A 23606-nucleotide genomic window follows, 5' to 3' on the forward strand; every position below is an offset into this window, starting at 1 on the left:
ACCCACCCAATCAAACTATCCAACACTAATATATTTGAAAATCGCTTGCAACACCCGTTCCTCCTTCCCTTCAAATCAATCGAGTTGCCAATAATCTCTAGGCAAGAACGTCCTGTCCATGCATTTATTGTCTGCCTATCTGATTCCTAGCCGTGCAGGATTGTTACTATTCCCATAACCCCCTACCACCCCATCCGCTATACTCACCAGATTCCTCAAAAACTCAAAAGCTCTGCTCGGGTGTGTTCACATCACCTCCTCTCTTTGGCCGATGGGACATGACACAAATAGATGGCAGGCAATCAGCAGAGGGACTATGAAAAAAGAAAGGGTATGCTAGAAAATACGGCAGGCAGTTTTCCAGCATTGTCTGGATTTGAAAAGAACGTTGTGATAGCAACCACATTGTTCAAGGACCACGGAACCCAGGTCGGGGTCATAGAAGCAGGAGTAGGTCATATACTGGATACTACAAATGTGTTTTCCGAGGAGAGTGTCATTACATCTGTGCCGACAGCTATCTCTGTAGACCACTCAGAGATCTTGGGAGAAACAGTCGAGGATATAGTCGAGCACAGATACGCCTTGGGAGAAAACGAAGGCTCATGTTTGTGGGTCCCCAGTCTTCAGAAGGCTTAATCAAGATGATCAATGGGAGGATCAGGGTTCTGGTATCGGGCCTGTTTATCATGTCGAAAGGACCTGTAAAAGCATTTCCAATGAAACCAATTTAGATGCGAGATCAAGGGGCTGGATGGGGAGGCGACAAATCAGATAAAGATCGAGCATTTTCCTCTTCTCGGAGACCGTCAAAGAGAGGTTGACCTTCCTACAGCAATATGCATATTTCTATATACAATCTCAGAACACTTCAAGGAAAGCGTCCAGGATCAAGCCATCAGATTCATTGTTGACGGGTGGGGAGGCTCGACTTCCAGGACGCCTTGAAAGGCTAGATGACGTGCACAACATTCACAAGGGGGTAGGGGAAAGGATTCCGCTATCGGATGAACGGGAGTTAGATATATATCGATCATAGCGGATGGGGCTCACAACGTAGGGGGATGCACGAACTGACTAGGTCTGTTAAGAAGATGGAGAGTCCAGGAACCAATATGTGCTGGATCATTGGAAGACCATGGGTGAAAGACGGTTCTACCTTGTAGAGTTTAAAGGGCCTGTGTCCATGGAATGGGTGAAGCATGCTCCTCATCCAAAGCTAAGAAAGACCTTTACTGAACTCTTGCATGAGAAAGAAGGTGAACATGAAGTGAACAGTAGCATGATTAAAGAAGGAGTTTTTATTGTAGAGTGTATGAGCTTGGAAGAAGCACTTGTGGATTGTATCAAAGAGAAGCGAAAAGGACAATCATTATCATCACGGGGTCGTTTTACTTGGTATCGGACTTCTACTGACTGAGGGAAACAGCTAAGGATCTAAGCCATTGCTACTGAGCAAGCCATGAAACCTTACAACTGAGGCATTCGGGAGTAGAACTTTGCAATGCGGTTCAGATTGCTCAGGCCGACTGTCCTCCCCTCCCTCTGCGGAATGTACGCTATGTAAGCTTCCCCCACAAAAGGAGAGTGGTGGTGGGAGCAGATCGACTTGATGGGGATTGGGCCACGGAAAAGTAGATCCCCATAGCCCCGGGTGTTATCGAAGGTGGTGATCCGTGGAGGAGGCGCATAGAAGGAGGCTGCAATGTCGCTGACCCATAGCCTGGAAACTCTGAGTGGCGTGTCCACGGTGTGCAGGCACTCTTGTAATCGATCCCAAGAGCCTCCATGAAGGCACCATAAGCCTTTGAGGCCCATTCGATCATCTAGCTTTTTCCTTTTCTGACAAGGGCTCTTTGTTCTTGAAAGCGATGAAAATGCTTGCATGGGCCTCCAGTTGAATTTCCGTTTTCTTTTAGTATGTTCGTGATCAAACCCCGAGTAGCTCTAGGTTTAATAGAACAGAAATGGATGATTACTAGAATGGTCTCCTCAAACCCATGCTACTACTTCCAGATAAGGCAATAACGATCTGGTTCTAGAGTAGAACGAATTCTGAACGTCCCTTCAAATATAGTTGTGGCCTATCTGTATATTCACAGGCATATAGCCCCTGCCTATTCATGTATCTAATAAGATTACTCTCCACTATCTAAACAAATGGGAATATAAAGATTATACATAGATACCCTCTTAGATTAAGTAGGATTTAATTTCCTATTCGATACCCATATTGTCTCTCTAAGCTTATAAACTACACAATACACGTTTCTTTCCAGGACACCAATACTCAATGCCCCATAAATGGTACACCAGCTTCAAGTTCGCAGTACCATTTTCTTAACATAAGATACAGCCCCCTATGATAATGAATAAACCCATTTCAGCATCATAAGATATGATGTGCATCAGGTCATTCATATTCTCCTAATGGTCTTGGTCCTCAGAAGACCTGAAACCCCTTTCCACCTTCTCTTCATTATTGCTTCTCTTTCACCAACCCAATGGCCTTTGTTTACTACCCCAGAGAACAAAATACATACACAGAATAACCAACAGAATGGCATACAGATTCCAGATAATGCCCCAACCTTTCACTCTCTTAACAGCATTTCTAATGACCTGTTTAGTGGAGTAAAAGATTTCTCTAAGAATACCGGGATTAAGAATCCCTCTAAGATCATCAATCATCTTCTTTAAATCCGCCAACCTGAAAGAGGAGTCATCCACTGATTTTATTAAGTCCTTGAATTGGTCATAATACTCAGGATGGCTTCTATATCCACTGATATAGTCTTTAAATTTCTCTAAAGTTTTACTTACAAGGGTAATTGTAGGATTGATATCCTTCTTTATCTTGTCAAGAAGCCTCTGGGCCTTTCGCTCCCGAAGGCCAGAAGGAAGGTAGTTAACAAGTTGCTGTAAAGCATCCAGCTCCTTTTCAATTGAACTCAAGATTGTAAGATAGCCCTCTCTAATGAGCTTATAGTTCCATTGCTCAAGATTCTCGAGACTTTTTTCTACAACTCTCTTGTAAAAATTCCTGCAGTTATTTAAGAAGAAGCCAATGGTATCCACTTCTCTTTTCTTAGTGACTGTCTTCTGAAACAACGATTTCAGCCGTAACCTTCCTATCCGCAGAAATGTACGGAGCAATCTTCTCAAGTGCTATGGTAAGGTCTTCAAGTTTTCCAGAATATTCAAGATCCAGTAAGACATGAATTTTACCAAAAAACCCTCTGGTACTTGGCCTTCGTTGTTAAAAAGAAATAGAAAAGTATTGTATAAAGACCCCTTTGTATCATTTAGTATAACTTTAGCATTATCAATAGCAGTGATGGCCTCTTTATTCTTAGGATTACTGCAATCAGTTTCGGTCCGGTGAAAGGAAAGCTCTTGAAGAACAACACTACAATCATTAAAACCATCATAAAACTCGACGACTAAATTTTTTAAATCACTTTCACAACTCAACCTGACTTCACTGTTATTACTGACCAAAATCTGAAGTTTCTGGATTACATCCTGGTCCATGCTTATGGATAATTACCTAAATTGACTTATATAAGACATCATTTCTATATAGGGCAAATCCCAAATCTGATCTAGAATGTGTATTGGAGCTATGATTGGAGTACTCTGTCTTTTTTTGTGTATGAGACTATGGAATGGTTTGGATGTGCGGTTGTACGAGCTAGTGAGACTTCTAAAGTCCTGCTCAAATAGAGTAGGAAAACAACATAAATTAATTCAATTTAATATCTAATATAAGTGAAGGTATAAATATAATTTTTTTTAGAGAGATATGGAGGGATGGAGGATTGTAACGTATCTGCTAGCTGTTGCTGCACAGTCTATGGAGCCTAGTGAAGGGAGGTTTATGAATGTAGATAAGGCTGAGGTATTAATGGAGAGACACGATGCAAGGATCGGTGGGCCTATGGATCTTAGGCTTGGAATAATGGGATGAGAGCTGGATGTAGGAAAAAATGCCCTTGTAGGCTTCCCTAATGGACAGGTTCCACTGACCCGAGACAGGTTTAGGATAGGAAGTGGGCGGTCAATCTACGAAGAGATAAGCAATCCAGAATATGAAGGAGTGAGAATTGAGCTTCTTGCAGCCCTGATGGGACTGTCACTTGGGTCGAAGGTAGGGGAAGAATGGAGATTTGATGATGATGGAAGAGCATCATCGGTTGTGGTCACTATAGGAGGAAATGACGAGAGGATCAAGAAAGGACTAGGGATATCGATCACGGCCAGGATAAACTCAAGGATTCTCAGATTTATCAGAGACATCACAAGCTACTTCGACACAGAGTATGAACGTTCTGGATACATAGACTCTGAGTTACTTCCGCTGCACATGACCTTAGCTAAGGTCCTTGGGGATGATGAGGAGAAGTGGCAGAGGTTTTTCTTAATAGGACGAGAGGGGATAGAGGGGAATGAGGCGGCCATGAAGAGATGTTTTAGTACAGAGAAGAGTGATGAGGAGAATGAAAGTGATAGGGCGAAGAGGGAGATAGAGGTTCTATGCAAGCTATATAAAACTAAGGGCTTTAATATAGGAAAGTTAGCGGAGGAGAATCTCTTTACAGTTATATTTATGGGATTGGACAATAAGAAAGGCAGAATGAAGGCTGCAAGGATGCTCTGCAGGTATTTAAAGGAGCAGAATGGAACAGGTCGCAAGAGGAAGCAAGAGGCGAGGATGTTGATGAAGAACATCCTCAGGGAGGCACGTAGGAGAAGTGGCAAAGAATGGAAAAGGATGGTCCGGGTGGTCAGTTCATATGGGATACTAGGTGTCGTCCCTTGTGAGGTTGGGCTTTCAGCTGTGGAAGCTGAGGTCAGAATATACGAAAGCGTTGGGAAAGGAGAGGACTGCAACTATATACTTGAGGGGTTTATCAAGGGGCTACGCAATGAATGGAACTGCAAAGGTGATGAAGACAGGGGCTCTGTTTGGAAGAAAGGGGTGGGTATGGTGGTAAGGCTGGCAAATATCTGTGGAGATGTTAATGTATACCACGTTTTGAAAAGAGAGGAGGTGAGACTTGGGGTTGCAGACGATCTATGGAAGTCCCGACATGAAGGAGGCAAGATGATTGAGGACATGATGAAGAATGTGGTTGATAACATGTCTTTGAAAGGTGGGACGAGTGTGGAGTATGTAAAGAAGCTTCTGAACAGCACAAAGAGCAAGTCCATTCAAAAGGAACACTTGAACTTCTACACTGTAAGAAACAATGGGATCAAGCTTGCACACAGGATATACAAGGAAGGGTTTATCCCTGATGTGATCTATGTTGCAGTGCGGGGCGGGACCTATCTTGGGAATGTGATAAGTGGGTACTTCAATGCTGTGTGTGGGCGTAAGATACTGTATGCTGTAGTGTCTGCACACTCTTATACGGATATAGGAGAAAATGGAAATATCCAGATAAATGGGTGGACTCACCATCCTTCGAACCTGAAGGAGGGAGAGAAGGTTCTGCTTGTCGATGACATCTTTGACTCGGGGAAGACAATCAACTGTTTGTCTGAGATTATTCTAAATGAAGGGATTCCACGAAGCGACTTGAAGATAGCTGTGCATGACTACAAGTACTTCCCTGAGAATGGAAAGAAGCAGGGCATTTGTCCTGACTACTGGTGCCGCAGACAGGATGTATCTGTGTGGGAAGGGCCGCGATGGATTGAGTACATGTTCTATGAGCTGATAGGGACCTCTGAAGAAGAGTTTGAGGAGAACTACTACACCCAGGATCCTGAACTGAGGGATGCCGTGAATGAGATAATAAAATGACGGCATGTCTATCAAGGTAGGTCTTGTGATGGGGCTCGTGAGGAATACAACTGCATAAGGGACACCAACATGATACCGAACCTGTCTTTAATTAAAGGGTCTAATTTAACGCAGCTCTAGCCAATTTCCCTCATCATGCCAGCTATATGACTCTATTCATGTATTTTTCTCACTCCGATTAGGTTTTATTTTCTTCTATATAAAAGATATAGTAAATCCCCTAATAATATTTCTGATATCTACAAGGTTCCTCTACAACAAGCATTGGAATATGCATCAAAAGTTTTATTCAAAAATAAAAATATGTTGTTGTAGATCTTCTTCTACCTCTTCTTTGATCTGGAAAATCAAAAAAACCGAAATTCCCAAATCCTCTGAATATTTCCTGGAATGGATCGTTCCCAAAGCCTGCTGCAGCTTGCTGAGGATTATCGGGGTCTATTCCCTTATCATACATCTCTCGCTTCTTCTTGTCTCTAAGCACTCCAAAAGCCTTATTAAGCTTTTTGAAATTTTCTTCCCATTCCTTTTCTTCTTGTGGATTCTTTTTCTTTTTTTTATTCTCAACAACTAACTTCCGATATGCCTTTTTTATTTCCTTTTCATCAGGTCTTTCACCTTCCTTGAATCCAAGTGTTTTGTAATATCCTAGGAAGTCTCCTTTATTTCTGGGCATCCCACCGTAGTTTTCTTCTGTATATCCACGCCTTCTATATTTTTTTTCTTCTTTCTCTCTTTTCTTCTTCTCTCTTTCATCCTTTACCATTTGTAGACGATGTGAGATGTGATTTTTAAGCTTCATATTGCGGAATTTAAACAGATTAAACTTCTCCTCTGCTTCCTTGATATTTCCATCAAGAATCAGTGCCATGATATACAAATACATTGTGTCCTCATTGTTTCTTTTTGAATAAAGATATCGAGCTCTACTTGATAATCCTTGCACTCCACCTTCGACTCCACTTTTGCACAGATCAAAGATCACACTCAACTTCAAAGTTGAAAAAATACTTGGGAAGAAGTTACTGTCACTTTCGATCAATGAAATAGTCCTTACCAACTTATCCAACCTCTTGCACTTATCTTTACTGTTTAGATTACTCCTTTTTATCCATTCGTAGGACTCCAGAATAGAGGCAAATGAAGACGCCATTTCCTTGTATTCTAGGCTATTCAGTGCTTTGATACCGGGAGAGAACATCCCCCTCAAGAAATACAATTGCATTTCCTGGTGTGCAAATCCAGGTTCGTTTGGAAACAAAGATCTTGATTTTTTGACGAACTTCTCTGCCTCCTCCAGTTTCTCATCTACTAGACACACTTGGATGTATGCTTCCAAGACGAGTTTGGAGTATGGGCTTTCTTTTATCAATGTAGCAATAAGCCTTATGTTATTGCTAACCAGTATGGACAAGCATTCGTTAGCTCTCTTGACCTTTTCTTTCATTTCCGGATCCTTTCCAAATCCTTTTATTACTTCGCCATATTCTCCCTTGGCCATAAGGAACTCGGCGTATTTTTTTCGAAAAACATCATTGTCTCTGAAATACTGAGAGATCTCTTTGTAAATAGATTCTGCCTTGAGAAGATCTCCATTTTTTACACTTATATCTGCTTTGAATACTTCGTTTGCTAAATCTAGTTGTGTTCTTACGATTCCTAGAAATAATCCTATCACAGCTTTAAACACTACTTTATTTCCCACGCATATTCTTCTAAAGAGACCTAAGAACTTTTCTTCTCTTTTCAGTGTATCTTGAGCTGTCATTTAAGGATACCAGCTTAACAACTTTTATTAGTAGCTAAGGCCCTCTTTATTTATTTCTTCTGCCAAGATGGTGTTTTTTATGTTCCTTTTTACCCACTTCTTTGTTTCTTGGTAAAAGTATGTCACAAGCAACACTATAAAGAGTATTCCCAGATACTTCAGCATACTCTCTGGATTTATGGTATCAATCTCTCTTTTAGGGAATAAGCTCATTTTGTTTATTGATATAACACAATTTAACAAAACCTCTGGAAACAAATCAGTGTATCAATGTCCATGATGTCGATTATGTTTATGCTCTATCTTGTTCGATTCCCAGAGACAAAGTATTGAAAAAATTTACCCCCGATGAGCTTTGAAGTTCTTTTTGATGTACCAGTGAAGAAGAATGAGAGGAGTGGGCCTCATTCTCACAGAATGCCTTTTGGAAAGGGATCAAGGAGCTGTGTGTCTTGTTACACGTTTCGTGGGATAATAAGGAAGTTGATGATGTGCAGACGATGCTTTAGGGAGTACGCCAGTGACATAGGGTTCACGATTTATGATTAGGATATTAAAGACCTTTATTTCATTTTGCCTGCTTGAGTGTATCTTGAGCCTTCTGAGCTGCCTTCCTCTTTGGGAGTTTGATTCTTGGATATCTACCCCTTTCCTTCTTCTGTTTCTTCTGCGAAAAGAGAGGTAGTGAAAACATATATTGGACAAAAGGCCCAAGTGCAACTAGGAAAACCACTAGCATCATTGTGTAATCAGGAAGGCGATACAGCCTTCCCAACCCTAGTCCTAAGATTAGAATGAATATTTCCCCTGCTTTATCTCCACTAACCTTCATCCTCTTGTTAAAAAGCAGTTTTTGCATAAGAACTCCTGACATTTCTAGAGCCATTAGCCATGCAATAACCAAATGGAAAGGCTTGTTGTTGTTTTTTAAGGTAATGAGCATAAAGCCCCTACCTATCACAGGGAATATAGCTGTCGATATCCACAAGATTCTCATCTGGGAAAATATTGAGAAGATAATTATCCCGATGAAGTATGATATAAGAGACATTCTCGACAACTCTGCTTGTTTATAGACTATGTTAGCACATAATCCTGGGCCAAAGAAGTTCATGAATCCAGGAAGAATAAGATCAGACAAAGTTGCATCGATTCCATTTTCTACCAGTGCATAACTTGACTGGATAACACATCCTGCAATAACCACCGGCTGCAGATCTTCAAAGTTTTGAGAAAGGGCTTTGCTTGGCATTATCATTTCAGGGTTGTTTTGGATAAAACAAAGAGAGTATTGATAAAACCAACCTGAAACCTTATTATTTATGGGTATTACAAATAGTAAAGCTTGAAAGCTTCTAAGGCGTAAAGTAAATAAAAAATGCTTTAACGATTAGACTGGGCTATTCTCTCAATCTCCTTCTTTTTGTTAACTGCATATGAGTTCTGCGAACCTGTGGAGGCAGCCATTAATTCATTGGCAATCGCCTCTGCTAAGGTTATTCTGTTTCTAAACGATGCACTTCTAATTCCAGTGGAAAGATTAGCTATTGCTATACTTATTCTCTTCAAGGGAGAAACATCTACAGATGTTCTCCTCATGGACCCTGCTCTCCCGATTCTTGCCGTGTCTTCTCGAGGCCCAGAGTTGATTATGGCATCCACTAGAACCTGAAGAGGATTCTTCTTTGTCATGGAATGGATTATGAAACAAGCATCTTCAAATATATTGATTGCAAGCCTCTTTTTCCCATTGTTTCTTCCATGTCTCATAAGAGAACATACAAATCTTTCTGCAATCGGGATTCTGGCCTTCCCTGTCGTCCCCTTGGTGATAGTTGTGGCCGCATGCGGAACTATTCCATGCCGAGATAGATTTATATAAGGCTTTAATGATATGTTGTCCACTTTGACATCCTCATAGCTATACTTCTCAAATAGCTTTATCTCGGACATTCTCTGAGGGTAAATTTTTTTATGATTTTTATAGGCGATACCTTTGACTTCGAGTTTACAACAAAAACTTCCAACCCAATAAGATGTGCATTTGGAAAGCAGTTTTCCATACTTCTGTTTTCGGATAACTCCGGAATTTACAAAGTATCTGCTCATCATTTGTGTTTTGTTGTTCCAGTCCATTATCCGTCATTTGTCAGGTCCGTATTGAAGCCAAAGGATTTGCCTCTTAGAGAAAGTGTAGACAGGTTGTTCGAATTCAAAAGTTCAAAAAACAGAGACAGGTTTGCTCTTTATGTCGACAGTATATCCAATGATCATTTTCAAATAATAAAGGAACTGGGACCTCCCAAAAATATAAGAGAAAATAAAACTCTGTAGTGTCTTGAATTATAAGAATATGAAGTCTATATTATACTTTTAGATTTTATTCTAATGTTTGAATTTCTCAATTCTTTGAAACACTTCATCGTAAGATAAGATGAATTCTTCTATTGACCTTATTTCAGGTATCTTGTGGCTTTTTATTGCCAGATCGATATCCTTTTCCATTTCAGACTCGTTCAACTTACCAAACAAGTTTTCTTCCCCTCCCATGGACTATTTGGATATAGAATATTTGAACTCCCTGGCTTGTGTTTGTAAGCTCAAACTACCCCCATATGGAGGTTCTGAAAATTACGTCGACATGTCTTTTTATTGTAGGGCTTGGAGTTCCTAAGCATTTCAAGAGCAAAGCCTTGGTACTATTTACATCTACTATTATGGCCATAATTCTTTTTTATATAGGATTCGGTTATGAAATCCTTGGTTTCATTGTTAATGGAGATATTAGAGTGATTAGTGTGGGATTTGCCTGTTTCAACTTAACTGCATTCTTTGCAGGTATTTGGGTCTCTTGTATGGTTCACGAGATTATAATGGGTTTCTATTCTCCGTAAAAACTATTCCAATTTAGCAATACTTTACTTGTCGAAACGTCACCGCTATCTGCATGGGTGGGAGTAAAGCTGTTGCAATATCAAATATACATCCAAGGATAAGATTAAGAGATATAATGGATATATTTGGTGTTTTTGACAAGATTGTTGGGTTTCGACCCTACAAAGATGGATTTGTCTTGAAGTTTGAGTCCTTTCCAGAAAGGTCTTTGGCCATGGATAACTTTCCTTTAGCACACAGAAGAATGAAGGTTAATATGATTGAATGGAACGAGGGTTATGACACTTTTGAGGTAGGAAACATTGTGGTGTTTGAGTCTTACTTTGACGTGGATGAAATAAGAGATGAATGCTGCATGTTTGGATGTGTGACTGAGGTGATAAGGAAAAAGGATTCTATATATGTTATCTGCAGCTCTTCTGTGGATGGAGAATGCATATTCATGAATATGTATGGAAGATATTACAATAAAAAGAGAATAAGATGCCGCATAGGCGATGAAAAGATACTATTGAATTAACAAATACATACGAGTGGTTTTATCTTTACTTTACTAGTTTCTTAACGACTATAGGTTGATCTGGCTCTCCTATAATCATGGTTAATGAACTTATTATTGAACAAAAAGCAAATACCCAGCGCGGGACTCGAACCCACAGCCTACAGATTAAGAGTCTGTCGCTCTACCTATTGAGCTAGCCAGGCTTAATGTTCGATGCCACAGCTCCCATCTTCAATGAGGATGGATGATCACGTCCAAGACTTGTTTACATACATTTTCACGTCTAATTATCGTTTGATTAAATAATAAATCAAAGCAATTGTTTATAAAATCTTATCATCTATCCTTAATAAAAACAATGATATGGACATCAGCAATGCTTTTGGCTACAATCATGGCATCCATCTCGGACAGAGTTGATCTCTCTATCTCTAAGATCAACAGTACGACATATAGAAATCTGGAAAAGCTCGTTTCAAAGGACTCGTATTCTCTTGTGAGGACAAAAGACCTTGGGGAGTTCCACTCCAAATCTAAGTGTACATTGCTCTCTTGCCTTATAACGAAGAAGTCCATTTTTAATGAGGAGTATATAAACCTACTGGAAATTAGAGAGGCGTATACGGGTTTTAAGACAGGGGACGGATCAGCAGAAATATGGAGGAGAATATGGGAGATTTCGAACGAGGACCCATTGCTTCCAATCTTAGTGAGTGGACTCCAATTCTCCATACTTACACATCTGTCTGCTTTCCACAAGAAATTCTTTGGAACTTACCTTCCAAACCCTACTCTTTTCCAAAAGAGGTTCCAAGATAAGCATCGACTGAACTTTTACCTGACCTATCTTCTTGTGAGAAACTGCGTTGGAAACATCACCATCGATGAACAAGAAATGGATGAGGGGCTGTCAGCTGTAATTCAAACTATAAAATTCCAAGGATCCACAAACTGGGTTACACAATCTGTAGACCTAGAGAAAACAATACAGAGAGTTGAGGAAATGGCTAGGCTGTTGAAACACATAAGCTGTGAAAAGTGCCAGCTATGGGGGACTATCCAGCTCAAAGGCCTCAGGGCAGCATTGAGGGTATTTTCTGGATCCACCAACCTGGAAAGGCTCGAGAGGTTTTTCCTTATTAATCTCTTTATGAGACTTTCCGTTTCTGTCAAAGAAAATATTAGGCTCAGGAGGTATAGGGCTCCATTCCTTGCAACAGTCGCCCTCTACTGGATGGAGATTCTTTCGTTTGCAACTTCTCTCTTGATGATATTCTTGGTGTCAAAAATTAGGAACAAATTCAAGAGCAGAATCACTCTCAAAAGCTGTATGTAGTGCATATTAAATTCTGTATTGCTTAGCAAATGTGTAAAGTAATATTTTCCATTAAAAATATAAAAAAGTAGAATTTAATCTAACCCTTATGATTCAAGCAACGACTTTGGAAGAAATTAAAAGACTCATAAAATGTAATGACTTAGAGGCCCTTGATTCTGTTTTGTCTACTACCAGGGGAATAACTGCCTCTGATCTCGAAGAGCTTATCAAGCTGTCTGATTCCAAGAGGATCCAAGCCCTTATAAGGACCAGACATCTAGAAATTATAAAGAAGAGCGCAAATGAGAAAGAGATGGGAGAAGAGATATCTTCCGGATCAAGGGATGATGCCGATCCTTCTTCAGCCCTTGAAGAGGTGGCAACAGGTGAGTCACAAAAGGATAGGTCTATTAAAATGTTCTTCGAAGCTTTTAAGACATCTATTTCTGATTGCAGCAATAGATATGCCGCGCTGCTTGCAAAGCAGATAACCAATGAAATATTTGAGCGAAATTCAGCAGATATTGCAAAGCTTGTACGAAGCAAGTGTTTGAACTTGAAGGATAAAAACAACCCAGTTCTTTGTAGAATGGTTTACGATGGAGAGATTTCTCCTTCGAGATATGTTGACATGACATCGGAAGAAATGAAAAGTGAAAGTTTACGGAACGAAGAGGTTAAGATGATAGAAGTTAGTCTCTATGAGTGTCAAATCCCTACCCAGAAGGCCGAAACGGATATGTTCAAGTGCAATAGGTGTGGAGAAAGAAAGTGCTCCTATAGACAGCTACAGACAAGGTCTGGAGATGAACCTATGACTACTTTTGTAACTTGTGAATGTGGGAACAAATGGAGGTTCTGCTGACAGGCATTTATCACACACTTGAATTGCCAGATTCTCTGTCTTCTTTTATATTGACGATATCCTCAATAGCTATTTAAAATTAAAAGTATTTAATTGACATTTCTATAGATCAGGTTTATAACGTGATTACATGCCTCCTGCACTTGACTTTTATCATCTCCCGAAATAACAAGTGCCTTTATCCCACTGCGGTTTCCATCTATCACTCTTATAATAATCTTAAAGTCCTTCTGAAGCTTGTATATGTTAACCCCATTCTTTCCTATCACAATGTCTTCTGATTCAGGGGGTATATCTAGAACCTTAACTTCACCATCAGTCTGGATATTTCCAGGAAGCTTATTGTGTATGTACTCCATTTTTTCTCTGAAAGATTCGATACCCGTAATCGTTCCTCTAACCAAAAGAACCATTATTTCTGGGTCCTTATTAAACTTATCAATACTTATAGAGACATTTGCTTCTTGGCCTAGTATCATCAGCTCACTCATATTCATTTTAGGGATAACAATTTCTTCTTGGGATTCTCTGTCCTTTTCTAGATACTCATTAAGCCCCATTTTCCTGTACTTCAAAGGTTCTCTAGCAAAAATAATTTTGTTGTGTTCTCTTCTGACTTCCTTCTTGTATTTGCCTTTAAGATATTCCAAAAACTCATTTGAAGTTAACGCTATATCTTTTGGTTCGGGAATTTCTTTATCCATAAGGGATTGGATTTAACGCCTGATGTCATTTAACGGCAATATAGATCTTAGCAATACTAGTCGTAGTCCTGGTAGCTCAGTCGGTTAGAGCGTCGTGCTAATAACGCGAAGGTCCGGGGTTCGAGCCCCTGTCAGGACATTTTTGCTCCCTCAGGAGCAACTACTTTCTCTTTTCCATCTATTTCTCCACCTCTTCACATTATATGCCTTTAAACATCTCTCAAATAGTCTACAATCCATTTCAAGAATAGCATGAAGGATCCTTAATATTTTGTTCACTCCCTCAATCCTCCAAAATTTCTGGGATGCCCTATAAATTGGCTCAAAAACTTTTGGAACAAATGTCTCCTTATGCCTTAAAATACTGCGATAGTTCAAAAGCAATATCTCTGCCATATCCTCAATCACTAGGTGGTGGTTGGAATCAAAGGACATTCCTATAAGCTCACAGATCTCATTTTCAAGGCAGAGATACATCTCATCACCCATGACACTAAAGGTCTCCCCCATAGCATGTACAATTACAACCTTTGTATTCGACCATACCTCTCCAAACACTTTTTTGAAATGCTTTATAGTTAAAGGAATCAATTCGGGATAGTTCCTGCAAATAGCCTTTATGACATTAGATATTTCTTTGCTTTCTCCACAAAACCTCGTCCTGATCATCCCTAGAATTACTTGATAGTGGAAAACGACCATGTCTTCGTATGCAATGCTTCTTTTCCTTATAACTACCAATACAACTTTCAGAATTTCTTCCAACCCGATATGAGTTCTGTTGTTATTTATAAAGCTTATGAATTCATTAGCCAGCCCAAAGAAAATTGTATTAAGGCACCCGGGGTAATCAGAGATACAGGTCAAAAGCTCAGAAATCCCCTTCCTTTCCTCCACATCTTCTGTTCTGGTCATTTCTACTAACTTCATGATAACTTCTTGTGTAAGTGCATCTACAGCAATTTCCTTATCCACCTTTTTCAATACACAGACTAACAATCTAACGAATCTGTGGATATTCGAGCCCCCAGGATACTTTCGGCTTATGTCATCCATCATGGAATACATATGTCCCGTAGGGTTGATAGATTTTGGGAGTGTTCTTATTATGTGACTCAGAGCTGTCTTGAGTATGCACGAGAATACTGTCTTTGTAATATTCAGCTCCTCATAACTTTCCTCCAGTATTCTTAATATATCTTCATAGGCCTTCGAATCGATAAGCATGAGCATCCTATCTTCGCCAATAGGAGAAAGCTTCCTTATATTACTCATTTTATGCCTAGCGTCTTTCCTCATAGCATTAAGAATCTACTATTACTTTATACTTTCTCGGTGCATACTAAAACAGAACACAATGCAATTTACCCAAAATTGGCAAGTGAGTTCTAACATCTTGTGTACGTTTAGGATAAAACAGCATAAAATCAAAACAAACTCTAATCCCTTAAATGGATGCAAGAAAGACTCCAGAAATACGGAAGTCGGCCTATTATTCGGCAGCAATGGCTTCTATGTCATCTGTACTATTCGGAATATCACTTACAATAATGGGATGTATGCATCCATATGTCTCAAAGATGTGGAGAGAAACAATGGACCAAACAGAAGTAGATAACCTATGGGGAATAGTTTCAAGCAATATATTTCTTGGATGCTTGGCTTCAAACATCTTGGCAAGTATCATCAGGCCAAATATGAAAGGAGCTTTAATACTTAACAATATTCTCTATACAATGGGATATATAACCTTTTTCTTTTCCCAGAGCTTCGGATCCATCTTTTCCGGGAGATTTATCATAGGACTCGCTTCTGGAATAACATGTGCAATTGTGCCCATATATACCTCGCTTATTTCACCGATCGAGTGCAGAGGACTCCTATTATCATTTCATCCACTTGGAATCACTGTTGGAATAACCTTGGGTAACGCTCTTTCTTGCTTCAACACCGAAAGCACCTGGAAAATTCCACTGATCATAACCCTGTTTTTGATAGGATTAAGCCTTATAGGGCTTCTTGGGATAACTGATCCCTTCTATCAAGAGAAGCCTTCAGATATATCCCTCTATGCTTTGATTAAGAATCGTAGGGCAAGAAGGTCTGTTTTCCTTGTGATGCTAGTCCATGTGTCTCAACATCTTTGTGGCGTGGACTACATAACTCTTTTCCTTAGAGACCTTTTCCCTGCAGATATGTACTCTCCAAAAATAACCGCAGTATTGATTTCTCTGGCTTCTGTTGTCATAACTGCATTTTCGGGAAGATATGTCGACCGTATTGGAAGGAAGCCCTTAATCATCATTAGCTCCCTTGTTGCTGGTGGGGCAACAGCCATGTTTACATTCGGTATATATCCAACCGCCGCTGCCTTGTTATTTGTGGCCGGATACAATATGGGTCTTTGCTCCATCCCGTGGTTTATAACGGCAGAAATATTCCCGCCAAAATATGCAAGTGCTGCAGGTCTTCTAGGAGTTTCTTTGAATTGGGTTTCTGCATATACCACACTTGCAGCTCTTTATCCATTGCATATCAAGTATGGAAGAATTGTGTTCTCTTTCTATACAATTTGCATGGCTTTGTTTGCTGGACTGATGGCCGTTTTTTTCAAGGAGACTAAGAATAAGGTCCCAGCCTTTCAGTAGGAATTACAATTGCATTGTTTAATTTCTTTTCTCTTTATGAATCCATCCATACTCTAAGAAAAGGTTGTATAGGGTGTCTGTTTCCTTTAAAAATCCAAAAAGTCTGTTGAAGTCTTCTTTTGTAAACCTCTTTTTCTTCGCTAAATAATAGGCCATTTCTCTTTTTAGCCCAAGATATACATCAGGAGATAGGCCATGTGTTTCGCATAGTTCTCTTTCCCTTTCACCAACAAAATATTTTGAGGATAAAATGCCATCAGGGTCTGTCATACCACTATTTTTCTGTTTACGCTTGTTTAATAATTCATGGAGTTTCTTTTCTATGTATATCCCATATAAAAGGGTGTTGAAGTCCGGCTTTGTTAAGTATGGTACAATCCACTTAATATTATCTACAACCTTGAACTGTTCATTCTTTTTCATTAGGCCCTCCATGTCTATTAGGTTCCTGCCTAGTATAGCATGTTTTCTTCTATTTCTATATCTAATTATCTTTATGTATGAATCAAGAACTGCCTCTATCATCCTCTTCTCCAGCTTCCCTTCATCTTCGTGCAAGCTAAGGTCTTTTATGAGGGCTTCATACCCATTCATGTATTCAATGTCAAAGTCCTTTCTATAAGGCATATATGAGCTGATGGTTCCTCTGTAAGGATTGCTGGACTTTTCTGTTATTCGAGGCAACCCACCCACTTCCTTTTGGAACCCAAACACTTTGTAGAAATGATCCTCTACATCTCTTTCTCCTCCAACATATTTAGAGACCCCAGACCAATTTCCTATTCCAGAAACACTAAGGCCTTCTATGAACAAAATCTCTTCCATCAAGGTCCATTTCTCTTCATGAATCCGAGTATCCATCTTTGATATCACTCTATATTTATGGTATTTACTATGTAAGGATGTCTCCACCTGATTCACAAAGCACGAAAGACATAGATCTATTTCACATTCAGAGCACTTTATATATGTAAGGGTCGTCATCTCGACAAAGCAATTATCGCAAAGTATTGAGACTTCCTTCAACTCGTTTGAGCATGAAAAGGCCATGGGAATGTTTTATTCTTGTTTTTTGAAGGGTAGGATATGGTTGATTTCCAGGATGATAGTAAATTCTAAGGATTCAATTAATTTCTTTAACGGAAGTTAGGGTTGGAAAGGATTATAAATGAATGCCTCTAAAACCCTTGAATAAAGGTCTATGATGACATTTGATGGCATGGATGAGGACGAATTAGAAAATGCCTTGCTGAACTATATAGACATTCCGTACTTCAGAAACAATCCATCGTACATATCTCTTTGGCAGAGATACTACTATAAGACCAACGACCCAAGTGTGCTCTTCCTGATGAAGTACAAAAAGATATCCCAGTACTATCATTGGATTTATGTAGAGCTGTCAAGGTTTTTTATGAGGAATGGTCGCTATGGTGTGTGCAAAGCAGTTCTTAATGTGGGAATAGCATGCAATGCATATGAACGGGAGGTTCTAGAAGATGAACTTCAGAGGATTCCAATGGTTACCAACCCTTCCCCAGAGCACGAGATTAATACGCTGCTAAATCCAAAAGGATTTACAGCTCTAGGAAAGGTTTGGAATTCCTACCAAGAGGTTTTGTTTTACAATAGAAAATTGTTTCTTCTTGACCAAGAAGAGGTGTCTTTTGAAGAGTATAGAGCTAAAACATATAGTGGAAAATCAAGGTTATCTTTAAAGAAATATGGAATAAAGCTAGGCATTGGACATATGGGAGAAAATGACCCGGTAGATGGCATGAGTAACACTCTGTCTGTGGGAAAAGAAATAGTAATCGATGGATATGTTTATTATGTCAAAGATGTAATGGATGGAAATAGATACAGGATGATATGCATATCTGATGGAAATTTTGAAGAACTAATGTATAAGGGGGATGTTATACTTCATGAGGTGCCAAAGTCTTCCATAGATTTGATTCAGAGGCTGGATTCCGATCACGTTCCTAGATTCACTGTAAAGGAATTGGGCTCAAGAACATTTTTACTTTATGACTTCTATGTGTTTGGCACTCTCGAAAGCTGTTTGGATATATCTAATTCCATGAAATCTGGGATTGTATTATACTTTGTAAGCCAGCTTATCGAGATATTCGGTGGACTGGAGGAAAGGGGGTGCAGATTTACAGCATTCTCGTTGGAAAGCTTGTGCGTTTCTGAGGATTGCAGGCTTAAGATTGTTGATTTTGATTTGTCGGAAGATGGCTCAAAAATGAATTATGGAGAAGTGATTAAAGGCGTTCTACTACAATACAGCAGCTTTCCTTTTGATGAGCAGGGTGTTGTCCAAGGAATTAGAGGTATTCTTCAAAAGACCGACTTGAAGGGGCTTGTTACAAAGCTCAGAATTCATCTTTATGAGAGGATATGTAAGTGTTGTTGAGTTGTGTCACAGACGTCTATAGGCCTTGATTATCCATCCTCTGGAAGAACAGTGTATGTTTTATAAACCCTATTTTGAAAGAACTTTCCATATCAATTCGGTTATCCGATAAGCCCTAAGAGATGTCTCCATACTTCTATAACTTGCCAATAGAAGAGCATAGAGATAGAATACTAGACGGAATACGAAGGTCTAAAGTTTGTATAATCAAGGGAGCAACAGGTTGTGGAAAATCAACGTATGTCCCATATCTACTCTCTCTTTCTTTTCCTTCCTGCAGAATAGCCATTATAGAGCCACGTAGAATAGCAGTTACATCACTTCACAGGATCCTTTCCGGTGCCATGGAAGGTGTTGGATACAAGATGAGGTTCAACAAATGTATCGAGAGCAATACTAAGACAATCATATATACCGACGGGAGCTTCCTGAATGAAGTTGCAGAAAGAGAGTTTGATTATATCATTGTTGACGAAGTCCATGAAAGATCGATTAGAACTGACGTTATTCTAGGGCTATTTAAAAATAGCATTAAGAACATAAAAGGAAAGGTGATATTGATGAGTGCAACTGTTGACACAGGAAAGCTGGCTGATTATTTCAAGGCCAGTGTACTAGATATTCCTGGGGTAACACATCCTGTAAAGATAGAATATTTGTCCAAGTGTACAAGTGACTACATTGTAGAGTCGTACTGCACCATCAAAAGAATACTTCTCTCAAAGGAGAATGAATGGGAAGGATTTGAGATCAAAAACAAAGATATTCTTGTCTTTTTGCCTGGAGAAGAAGACATCAACGAGCTGTATGTGCTGCTGAGAAAACTTCCCGTGGTTAAGATTTATAAGATATTTTCTGCATTAAGCGACAAAGAACAAAATAAGATCTACGAGCCCTCAAGCTTAAGGAAGGTTATTCTTTCAACCAACATATGTGAGACTTCTTTGACAATACCTGGAATTGGGTATGTCATAGATACAGGGCTTTACAAGGTGAAAATATATGATCAAATGAGTTGCCTGGGGATACAAGCCATATCCAGGGAATCGGCTGATCAGCGACTAGGGAGATGTAATAGGACCGGCCCCGGGACCTGCTATAGACTATATACAGAACATATGTATAATGCATTGCCTTCACATCAGAGTCCAGAAATCTGTAGATCTGATTTGTGCCAAGCCTTTCTACATCTTCTAAGTCATGGAAAGAATCTGCTTAGATTTGAATTCTTAGATTATCCAACCCGTGGAAATGCTGTTGCTGCTTTGTCCTTTCTTTTGGAGAAAGGATGTATAAGCATCATTAAGAAAGATGATAACTCTAACGTAAGTGCAGCCTTGGTTCAGCAAAGAAACGGGTTAGACTCAATAGAATTAAGTCCCGATGACGTCAGGTTCAGGATAACAAGGTATGGAAGGCTTGTGCTTAGGCATCCTTTTGATGTCCATCTATCTCATTTCTATCAGCAATGCTTGGACAGGGATGCCGGATACTTAGCTTCCATTTTGGTGTCTCTAATAAGCCAGGATAGCTGTAACTTCCTGAAGTACAAGAATAAGCCCCAGGGAACAGATCTTGGGTTCCTTGTATGTCTTTTGGAAGGATACTTAGAGGCTGAGGACCCGAAACAATACTGTATAAAGTATGAGGTGGGCATGAAGCACATGAATATTGCAAAGAAAATCTTTCTGGAGCTTAACAGAAAAAAGGGCGGAGATATTGAAACGGTAGAAAGGATTTTCAGCTTTGCATATCAGCATAATCTTTGTGAAAGAGCAAAGGATGGAAGCTACAGGCATCTTAAGAGTAACGAAGTAGTATGGATACATCCAAGCAGCTGTTTTTTCAAGCGCAAAGATAGATTTATTGTTTTTGTAGATGTCTTCTACACAACTAAGGCATACGCAAGGATTGTAGGAAGATACTTTAAGGCAGATTAAAAAATAAAGTGAGGGGTAGATTATCTAAAAAAGCATTCGAATTTTGAAGATTTATTGTAATTTCTAAAGCAGCTCGTATTCATCGTAGTTTTTTGCAAATGTTATTCCATTCCCTAGTGTGGAATAGCTAGGAGTAACCCAATCCATAAAGCTATTTCCAAAAACCTGCTTCCAATTTCGCTTTAAACCAAGGTTGTAAGGATTCAAGGTTCTTCTATCTGTGGAGTCTGTTAATGTTGTCATTGGGCCCTCTTGAAATATATGGCTGAAGGAATGGTCTCCATTGATATAGTCGTTGAGGGCATAGTGTTCTATTGTCGTCTCATTCATCCCTATGAGCCATGTGTGAAATATCAGGAGTGACAAATTAAAGATAAATTCGACTCCTAGTAGTGATATTGATACTATGTAATTCACGTAGTGAGTGGTAGACTTAGGAGTATGCAGCATCATATAAATAGAAATGGTCACAATAAAAAAAATAACCGACACCAAGTTCAGAACCATGAACTGATAGAAGAATTTGTAGTTATGGAACCCAATGCAGGTATTTAACAATGCACAATGATGGTCATATTTGAGATAACATCTTTTACATGTTCCACAATGATGAGCCCTTGGTGGCTTGTATGTTTTGCACTTGCTACACAGCTTAATCTTTGCAACGGTTTGTTTCATTACTTCTTCCTCCACAAACTTATTCATCCCCTTCATCTTAAGGTCATATCCCTCCTGAGGGACATCCGGGAATATCTCCAAGGTGCTTACACCCTCGTTTATGAATAATTTCATGTAGAACATTGCCTTATATGTCACTATTACATGGTATGCAACAAATAAGGCAAAAATCGTCCAGGAATTAAATTCTGTGTCCTCCAAACACAAGAGCCCAACAAAAACAAAATATATGTAGAGCTCTAGAGTCGGATATATTATGAATATAGCAACTCTAAAAGCCTCGCTCCAAAACCCTTTCCATCCCATCTTTATTGTTTTTTTATGGGTCTAGGACACACCCATAACCATTTAAATCAACAATACAAAGTAAAGATTGATAACTAAAATCAATTCCTGATTTGGTCATCATATATATTTATTTGTTTTGATAAAATAAGAATTTAGTAACTTTATTGGAATTATAAATGGGCATAGATAAAGATCATACATACTGCATCTTATGGAAACTCCGCCCTTCTGCCAAGCTATAGTTCTCCTATCTTCTTCCCAACAATCTTTGGATTCTGTGCAGAGAGTTTTGCTATTGCCATTGTCTTGTAGTCAAATGTACAGCCATGCTGGTCATGGAATCTATGCATTATGCAATATGTGTTCCCACATCTGCAGCTATAGTTGTTTGTTAGCCTTAATCTCTTCCCGCACTTCCCACAGGACATGACTCCACTCTCCTTTTTTTCTACTGTGTTGTTATCTGCAATATGCTTTTTTTTCTGCAAACTACATGGAGGAATGGCTATCTTTCTCTTTTTGTGGATCTGGGGCTCACTTATATGCTCGCGGCGCCCAGGGTCTTCCTTCTTGACATCATCTTCACTTCTTATCTCTTCTTCCATTCTCCGAACGAAGTCCTCCATTTTCATCGGCCCCAAATAATCCATTTTTTAAGTTTATTCATAAGTTCAAGAAACAGGAGGAATTCCAATAAAAATCGTTTCTTTGTAAGAATGGTAGGGTTCCAGGGCTTCATGGCCAAGCAGTTTTCTTGGGAACAGGAATACAAAAGAACATGGGAGGACAGAAGCGATAAAAAGGTCCATGAGTTTAACATGGAGGCTGAAACTTTTTATAGTAATAATAGAAAGGGGATAGTGAGACATCTTCATGTCATAATAGATGTTTCAGAGGCAATAGACAAGTCGGACTTTCTTCCCACGTTCAGGACAAATGTGGCAAGAATTCTTGAGGAATTCATTCCGTCATTCTATAATGAGAATCCTCTGTCGACCCTCTCCTTTCTTAGTACTAGAGATGTCTGTGTGAAGTATATAAGCAGCATGGATATGGATGTTCATGCATTTCTTGGCCAGACAGGATCCAAATGGTTTTCACTGCTCAATGGACTTGAGGGATCCATAGAGATCATGAGGAACACCATGCACGTAAAGGAGATTCTTGTAATTGTTGCAAGCACATCCACCAGAGACCCCCATGGATACACCGAAGTACTGAATAAGCTCAAGACGTATAACATAAAGGTCCACTTCATAAGTCTGTGCGGCGAGCTCACTCTATATAAATCAATATCTAAGGCCACTGGTGGAAGATTTTATGTCCCGGTTGATGTGGGGCATCTATCTATGATCATGAAGGAGCTGTCCCATCCCACGGACTTCAATGGGACAACCCTCAGTCTGGTCAAAATAGGCTTTCCCCTGCCAACAATAGAATCCTCGGTATGTAGTTGCCATCTGGAGATGAAGAGCATTGGATATGAATGCCCAGTGTGCAAGACGATGGTTTGCTCTCTTCCTACTTCATGTCCAATATGTGGCACCCAACTTGTATCCACATTGAATCTCTCCAAGTCCTTAAGGTTCCTTTATCCACTAAAGCCATTTATTGAAAAGGCAGAAGGTATATGCAGAATATGCCGAGACAAGGGTGCATATCAATGCGAGCTCTGCAAAAGCACGTTCTGCAGCTACTGCAATGGACTCGCTCATAACACTTTAAGTTTCTGCATCTACTGTGAATTACCACATAATTAGAATATG

The 23606-nt window shown here is 39.5% G+C and overlaps 21 protein-coding genes, 2 non-coding genes and 1 pseudogene across 23 annotated transcripts; 13 read left to right on the forward strand and 11 right to left on the reverse strand.

Moving 5' to 3' along the window:
- Positions 1 to 291: 291 nt before the first annotated feature.
- On the forward strand, positions 292 to 639 carry EROM_040010 (dihydrofolate synthetase; the record flags this gene model as incomplete). Its single annotated transcript, XM_009265995.1, has 1 exon — positions 292 to 639. The coding sequence occupies one exon, from the start codon at positions 292 to 294 to the stop codon at positions 637 to 639; it is 348 nt and encodes a 115-aa protein (XP_009264270.1).
- A 499-nt stretch (positions 640 to 1138) lies between these two features.
- EROM_040020 (hypothetical protein) lies at positions 1139 to 1420 on the forward strand (the record flags this gene model as incomplete). The annotated part of the gene is made up of 1 exon (XM_009265996.1): positions 1139 to 1420. One exon carries the CDS (start codon positions 1139 to 1141, stop codon positions 1418 to 1420), a length of 282 nt encoding a protein of 93 aa, XP_009264271.1.
- Positions 1421 to 1429: 9 nt separating this feature from the next.
- On the reverse strand, positions 1430 to 1486 carry EROM_040030 (folic acid synthesis protein; annotated as a pseudogene).
- On the reverse strand, positions 1471 to 1887 carry EROM_040040 (GTP cyclohydrolase I; the record flags this gene model as incomplete). Its single annotated transcript, XM_009265997.1, has 1 exon — positions 1471 to 1887. The coding sequence occupies one exon, from the start codon at positions 1885 to 1887 to the stop codon at positions 1471 to 1473; it is 417 nt and encodes a 138-aa protein (XP_009264272.1).
- A 2239-nt stretch (positions 1888 to 4126) lies between these two features.
- EROM_040050 (phosphoribosyl transferase domain protein) lies at positions 4127 to 5812 on the forward strand (the record flags this gene model as incomplete). Its single annotated transcript, XM_009265998.1, has 1 exon — positions 4127 to 5812. One exon carries the CDS (start codon positions 4127 to 4129, stop codon positions 5810 to 5812), a length of 1686 nt encoding a protein of 561 aa, XP_009264273.1.
- A 289-nt stretch (positions 5813 to 6101) lies between these two features.
- On the reverse strand, positions 6102 to 7580 carry EROM_040060 (hypothetical protein; the record flags this gene model as incomplete). Its single annotated transcript, XM_009265999.1, has 1 exon — positions 6102 to 7580. One exon carries the CDS (start codon positions 7578 to 7580, stop codon positions 6102 to 6104), a length of 1479 nt encoding a protein of 492 aa, XP_009264274.1.
- Positions 7581 to 7928: 348 nt separating this feature from the next.
- Positions 7929 to 8129, forward strand: EROM_040070 (40S ribosomal protein S14p/S29e; the record flags this gene model as incomplete). Its single annotated transcript, XM_009266000.1, has 1 exon — positions 7929 to 8129. One exon carries the CDS (start codon positions 7929 to 7931, stop codon positions 8127 to 8129), a length of 201 nt encoding a protein of 66 aa, XP_009264275.1.
- A 19-nt stretch (positions 8130 to 8148) lies between these two features.
- EROM_040080 (hypothetical protein) lies at positions 8149 to 8832 on the reverse strand (the record flags this gene model as incomplete). The annotated part of the gene is made up of 1 exon (XM_009266001.1): positions 8149 to 8832. One exon carries the CDS (start codon positions 8830 to 8832, stop codon positions 8149 to 8151), a length of 684 nt encoding a protein of 227 aa, XP_009264276.1.
- Positions 8833 to 8963: 131 nt separating this feature from the next.
- Positions 8964 to 9689, reverse strand: EROM_040090 (40S ribosomal protein S5; the record flags this gene model as incomplete). The annotated part of the gene is made up of 1 exon (XM_009266002.1): positions 8964 to 9689. The coding sequence occupies one exon, from the start codon at positions 9687 to 9689 to the stop codon at positions 8964 to 8966; it is 726 nt and encodes a 241-aa protein (XP_009264277.1).
- Positions 9555 to 9914, forward strand: EROM_040100 (hypothetical protein; the record flags this gene model as incomplete). Its single annotated transcript, XM_009266003.1, has 1 exon — positions 9555 to 9914. One exon carries the CDS (start codon positions 9555 to 9557, stop codon positions 9912 to 9914), a length of 360 nt encoding a protein of 119 aa, XP_009264278.1.
- A 613-nt stretch (positions 9915 to 10527) lies between these two features.
- EROM_040110 (hypothetical protein) lies at positions 10528 to 10995 on the forward strand (the record flags this gene model as incomplete). Its single annotated transcript, XM_009266004.1, has 1 exon — positions 10528 to 10995. One exon carries the CDS (start codon positions 10528 to 10530, stop codon positions 10993 to 10995), a length of 468 nt encoding a protein of 155 aa, XP_009264279.1.
- A 112-nt stretch (positions 10996 to 11107) lies between these two features.
- Positions 11108 to 11180, reverse strand: EROM_040120. Its single transcript has one exon. It is a non-coding gene; the product is annotated as a tRNA-Lys (tRNA).
- Positions 11181 to 11335: 155 nt separating this feature from the next.
- Positions 11336 to 12313, forward strand: EROM_040130 (endoplasmic reticulum membrane-associated oxidoreductin; the record flags this gene model as incomplete). The annotated part of the gene is made up of 1 exon (XM_009266005.1): positions 11336 to 12313. The coding sequence occupies one exon, from the start codon at positions 11336 to 11338 to the stop codon at positions 12311 to 12313; it is 978 nt and encodes a 325-aa protein (XP_009264280.1).
- An 88-nt stretch (positions 12314 to 12401) lies between these two features.
- EROM_040140 (transcription elongation factor S-II) lies at positions 12402 to 13160 on the forward strand (the record flags this gene model as incomplete). Its single annotated transcript, XM_009266006.1, has 1 exon — positions 12402 to 13160. One exon carries the CDS (start codon positions 12402 to 12404, stop codon positions 13158 to 13160), a length of 759 nt encoding a protein of 252 aa, XP_009264281.1.
- Positions 13161 to 13249: 89 nt separating this feature from the next.
- On the reverse strand, positions 13250 to 13864 carry EROM_040150 (hypothetical protein; the record flags this gene model as incomplete). The annotated part of the gene is made up of 1 exon (XM_009266007.1): positions 13250 to 13864. One exon carries the CDS (start codon positions 13862 to 13864, stop codon positions 13250 to 13252), a length of 615 nt encoding a protein of 204 aa, XP_009264282.1.
- Positions 13865 to 13929: 65 nt separating this feature from the next.
- EROM_040160 lies at positions 13930 to 14003 on the forward strand. The gene has a single exon. It is a non-coding gene; the product is annotated as a tRNA-Ile (tRNA).
- Positions 14004 to 14014: 11 nt separating this feature from the next.
- On the reverse strand, positions 14015 to 14779 carry EROM_040170 (Ser/Thr protein phosphatase 2A regulatory subunit beta; the record flags this gene model as incomplete). The annotated part of the gene is made up of 1 exon (XM_009266008.1): positions 14015 to 14779. One exon carries the CDS (start codon positions 14777 to 14779, stop codon positions 14015 to 14017), a length of 765 nt encoding a protein of 254 aa, XP_009264283.1.
- Positions 14780 to 15315: 536 nt separating this feature from the next.
- Positions 15316 to 16512, forward strand: EROM_040180 (glucose transporter type 3; the record flags this gene model as incomplete). Its single annotated transcript, XM_009266009.1, has 1 exon — positions 15316 to 16512. One exon carries the CDS (start codon positions 15316 to 15318, stop codon positions 16510 to 16512), a length of 1197 nt encoding a protein of 398 aa, XP_009264284.1.
- Positions 16513 to 16530: 18 nt separating this feature from the next.
- EROM_040190 (histone acetyltransferase complex SAGA/ADA subunit ADA2) lies at positions 16531 to 17562 on the reverse strand (the record flags this gene model as incomplete). Its single annotated transcript, XM_009266010.1, has 1 exon — positions 16531 to 17562. The coding sequence occupies one exon, from the start codon at positions 17560 to 17562 to the stop codon at positions 16531 to 16533; it is 1032 nt and encodes a 343-aa protein (XP_009264285.1).
- Positions 17563 to 17713: 151 nt separating this feature from the next.
- On the forward strand, positions 17714 to 18934 carry EROM_040200 (hypothetical protein; the record flags this gene model as incomplete). Its single annotated transcript, XM_009266011.1, has 1 exon — positions 17714 to 18934. One exon carries the CDS (start codon positions 17714 to 17716, stop codon positions 18932 to 18934), a length of 1221 nt encoding a protein of 406 aa, XP_009264286.1.
- A 122-nt stretch (positions 18935 to 19056) lies between these two features.
- On the forward strand, positions 19057 to 20874 carry EROM_040210 (HrpA-like helicase; the record flags this gene model as incomplete). The annotated part of the gene is made up of 1 exon (XM_009266012.1): positions 19057 to 20874. The coding sequence occupies one exon, from the start codon at positions 19057 to 19059 to the stop codon at positions 20872 to 20874; it is 1818 nt and encodes a 605-aa protein (XP_009264287.1).
- Positions 20875 to 20937: 63 nt separating this feature from the next.
- Positions 20938 to 21858, reverse strand: EROM_040220 (DHHC-type zinc finger-containing protein; the record flags this gene model as incomplete). Its single annotated transcript, XM_009266013.1, has 1 exon — positions 20938 to 21858. One exon carries the CDS (start codon positions 21856 to 21858, stop codon positions 20938 to 20940), a length of 921 nt encoding a protein of 306 aa, XP_009264288.1.
- Positions 21859 to 22076: 218 nt separating this feature from the next.
- Positions 22077 to 22490, reverse strand: EROM_040230 (hypothetical protein; the record flags this gene model as incomplete). The annotated part of the gene is made up of 1 exon (XM_009266014.1): positions 22077 to 22490. The coding sequence occupies one exon, from the start codon at positions 22488 to 22490 to the stop codon at positions 22077 to 22079; it is 414 nt and encodes a 137-aa protein (XP_009264289.1).
- Positions 22491 to 22577: 87 nt separating this feature from the next.
- Positions 22578 to 23600, forward strand: EROM_040240 (RNA polymerase II transcription initiation/nucleotide excision repair factor TFIIH subunit SSL1; the record flags this gene model as incomplete). Its single annotated transcript, XM_009266015.1, has 1 exon — positions 22578 to 23600. The coding sequence occupies one exon, from the start codon at positions 22578 to 22580 to the stop codon at positions 23598 to 23600; it is 1023 nt and encodes a 340-aa protein (XP_009264290.1).
- Between the last annotated feature and the right edge of the window lie 6 nt (positions 23601 to 23606).

Source organism: Encephalitozoon romaleae, chromosome IV, assembly GCF_000280035.1.
Source record: "Encephalitozoon romaleae SJ-2008 chromosome IV, complete sequence".
In the NCBI taxonomy this organism is placed as follows: domain Eukaryota; kingdom Fungi; phylum Microsporidia; family Unikaryonidae; genus Encephalitozoon; species Encephalitozoon romaleae.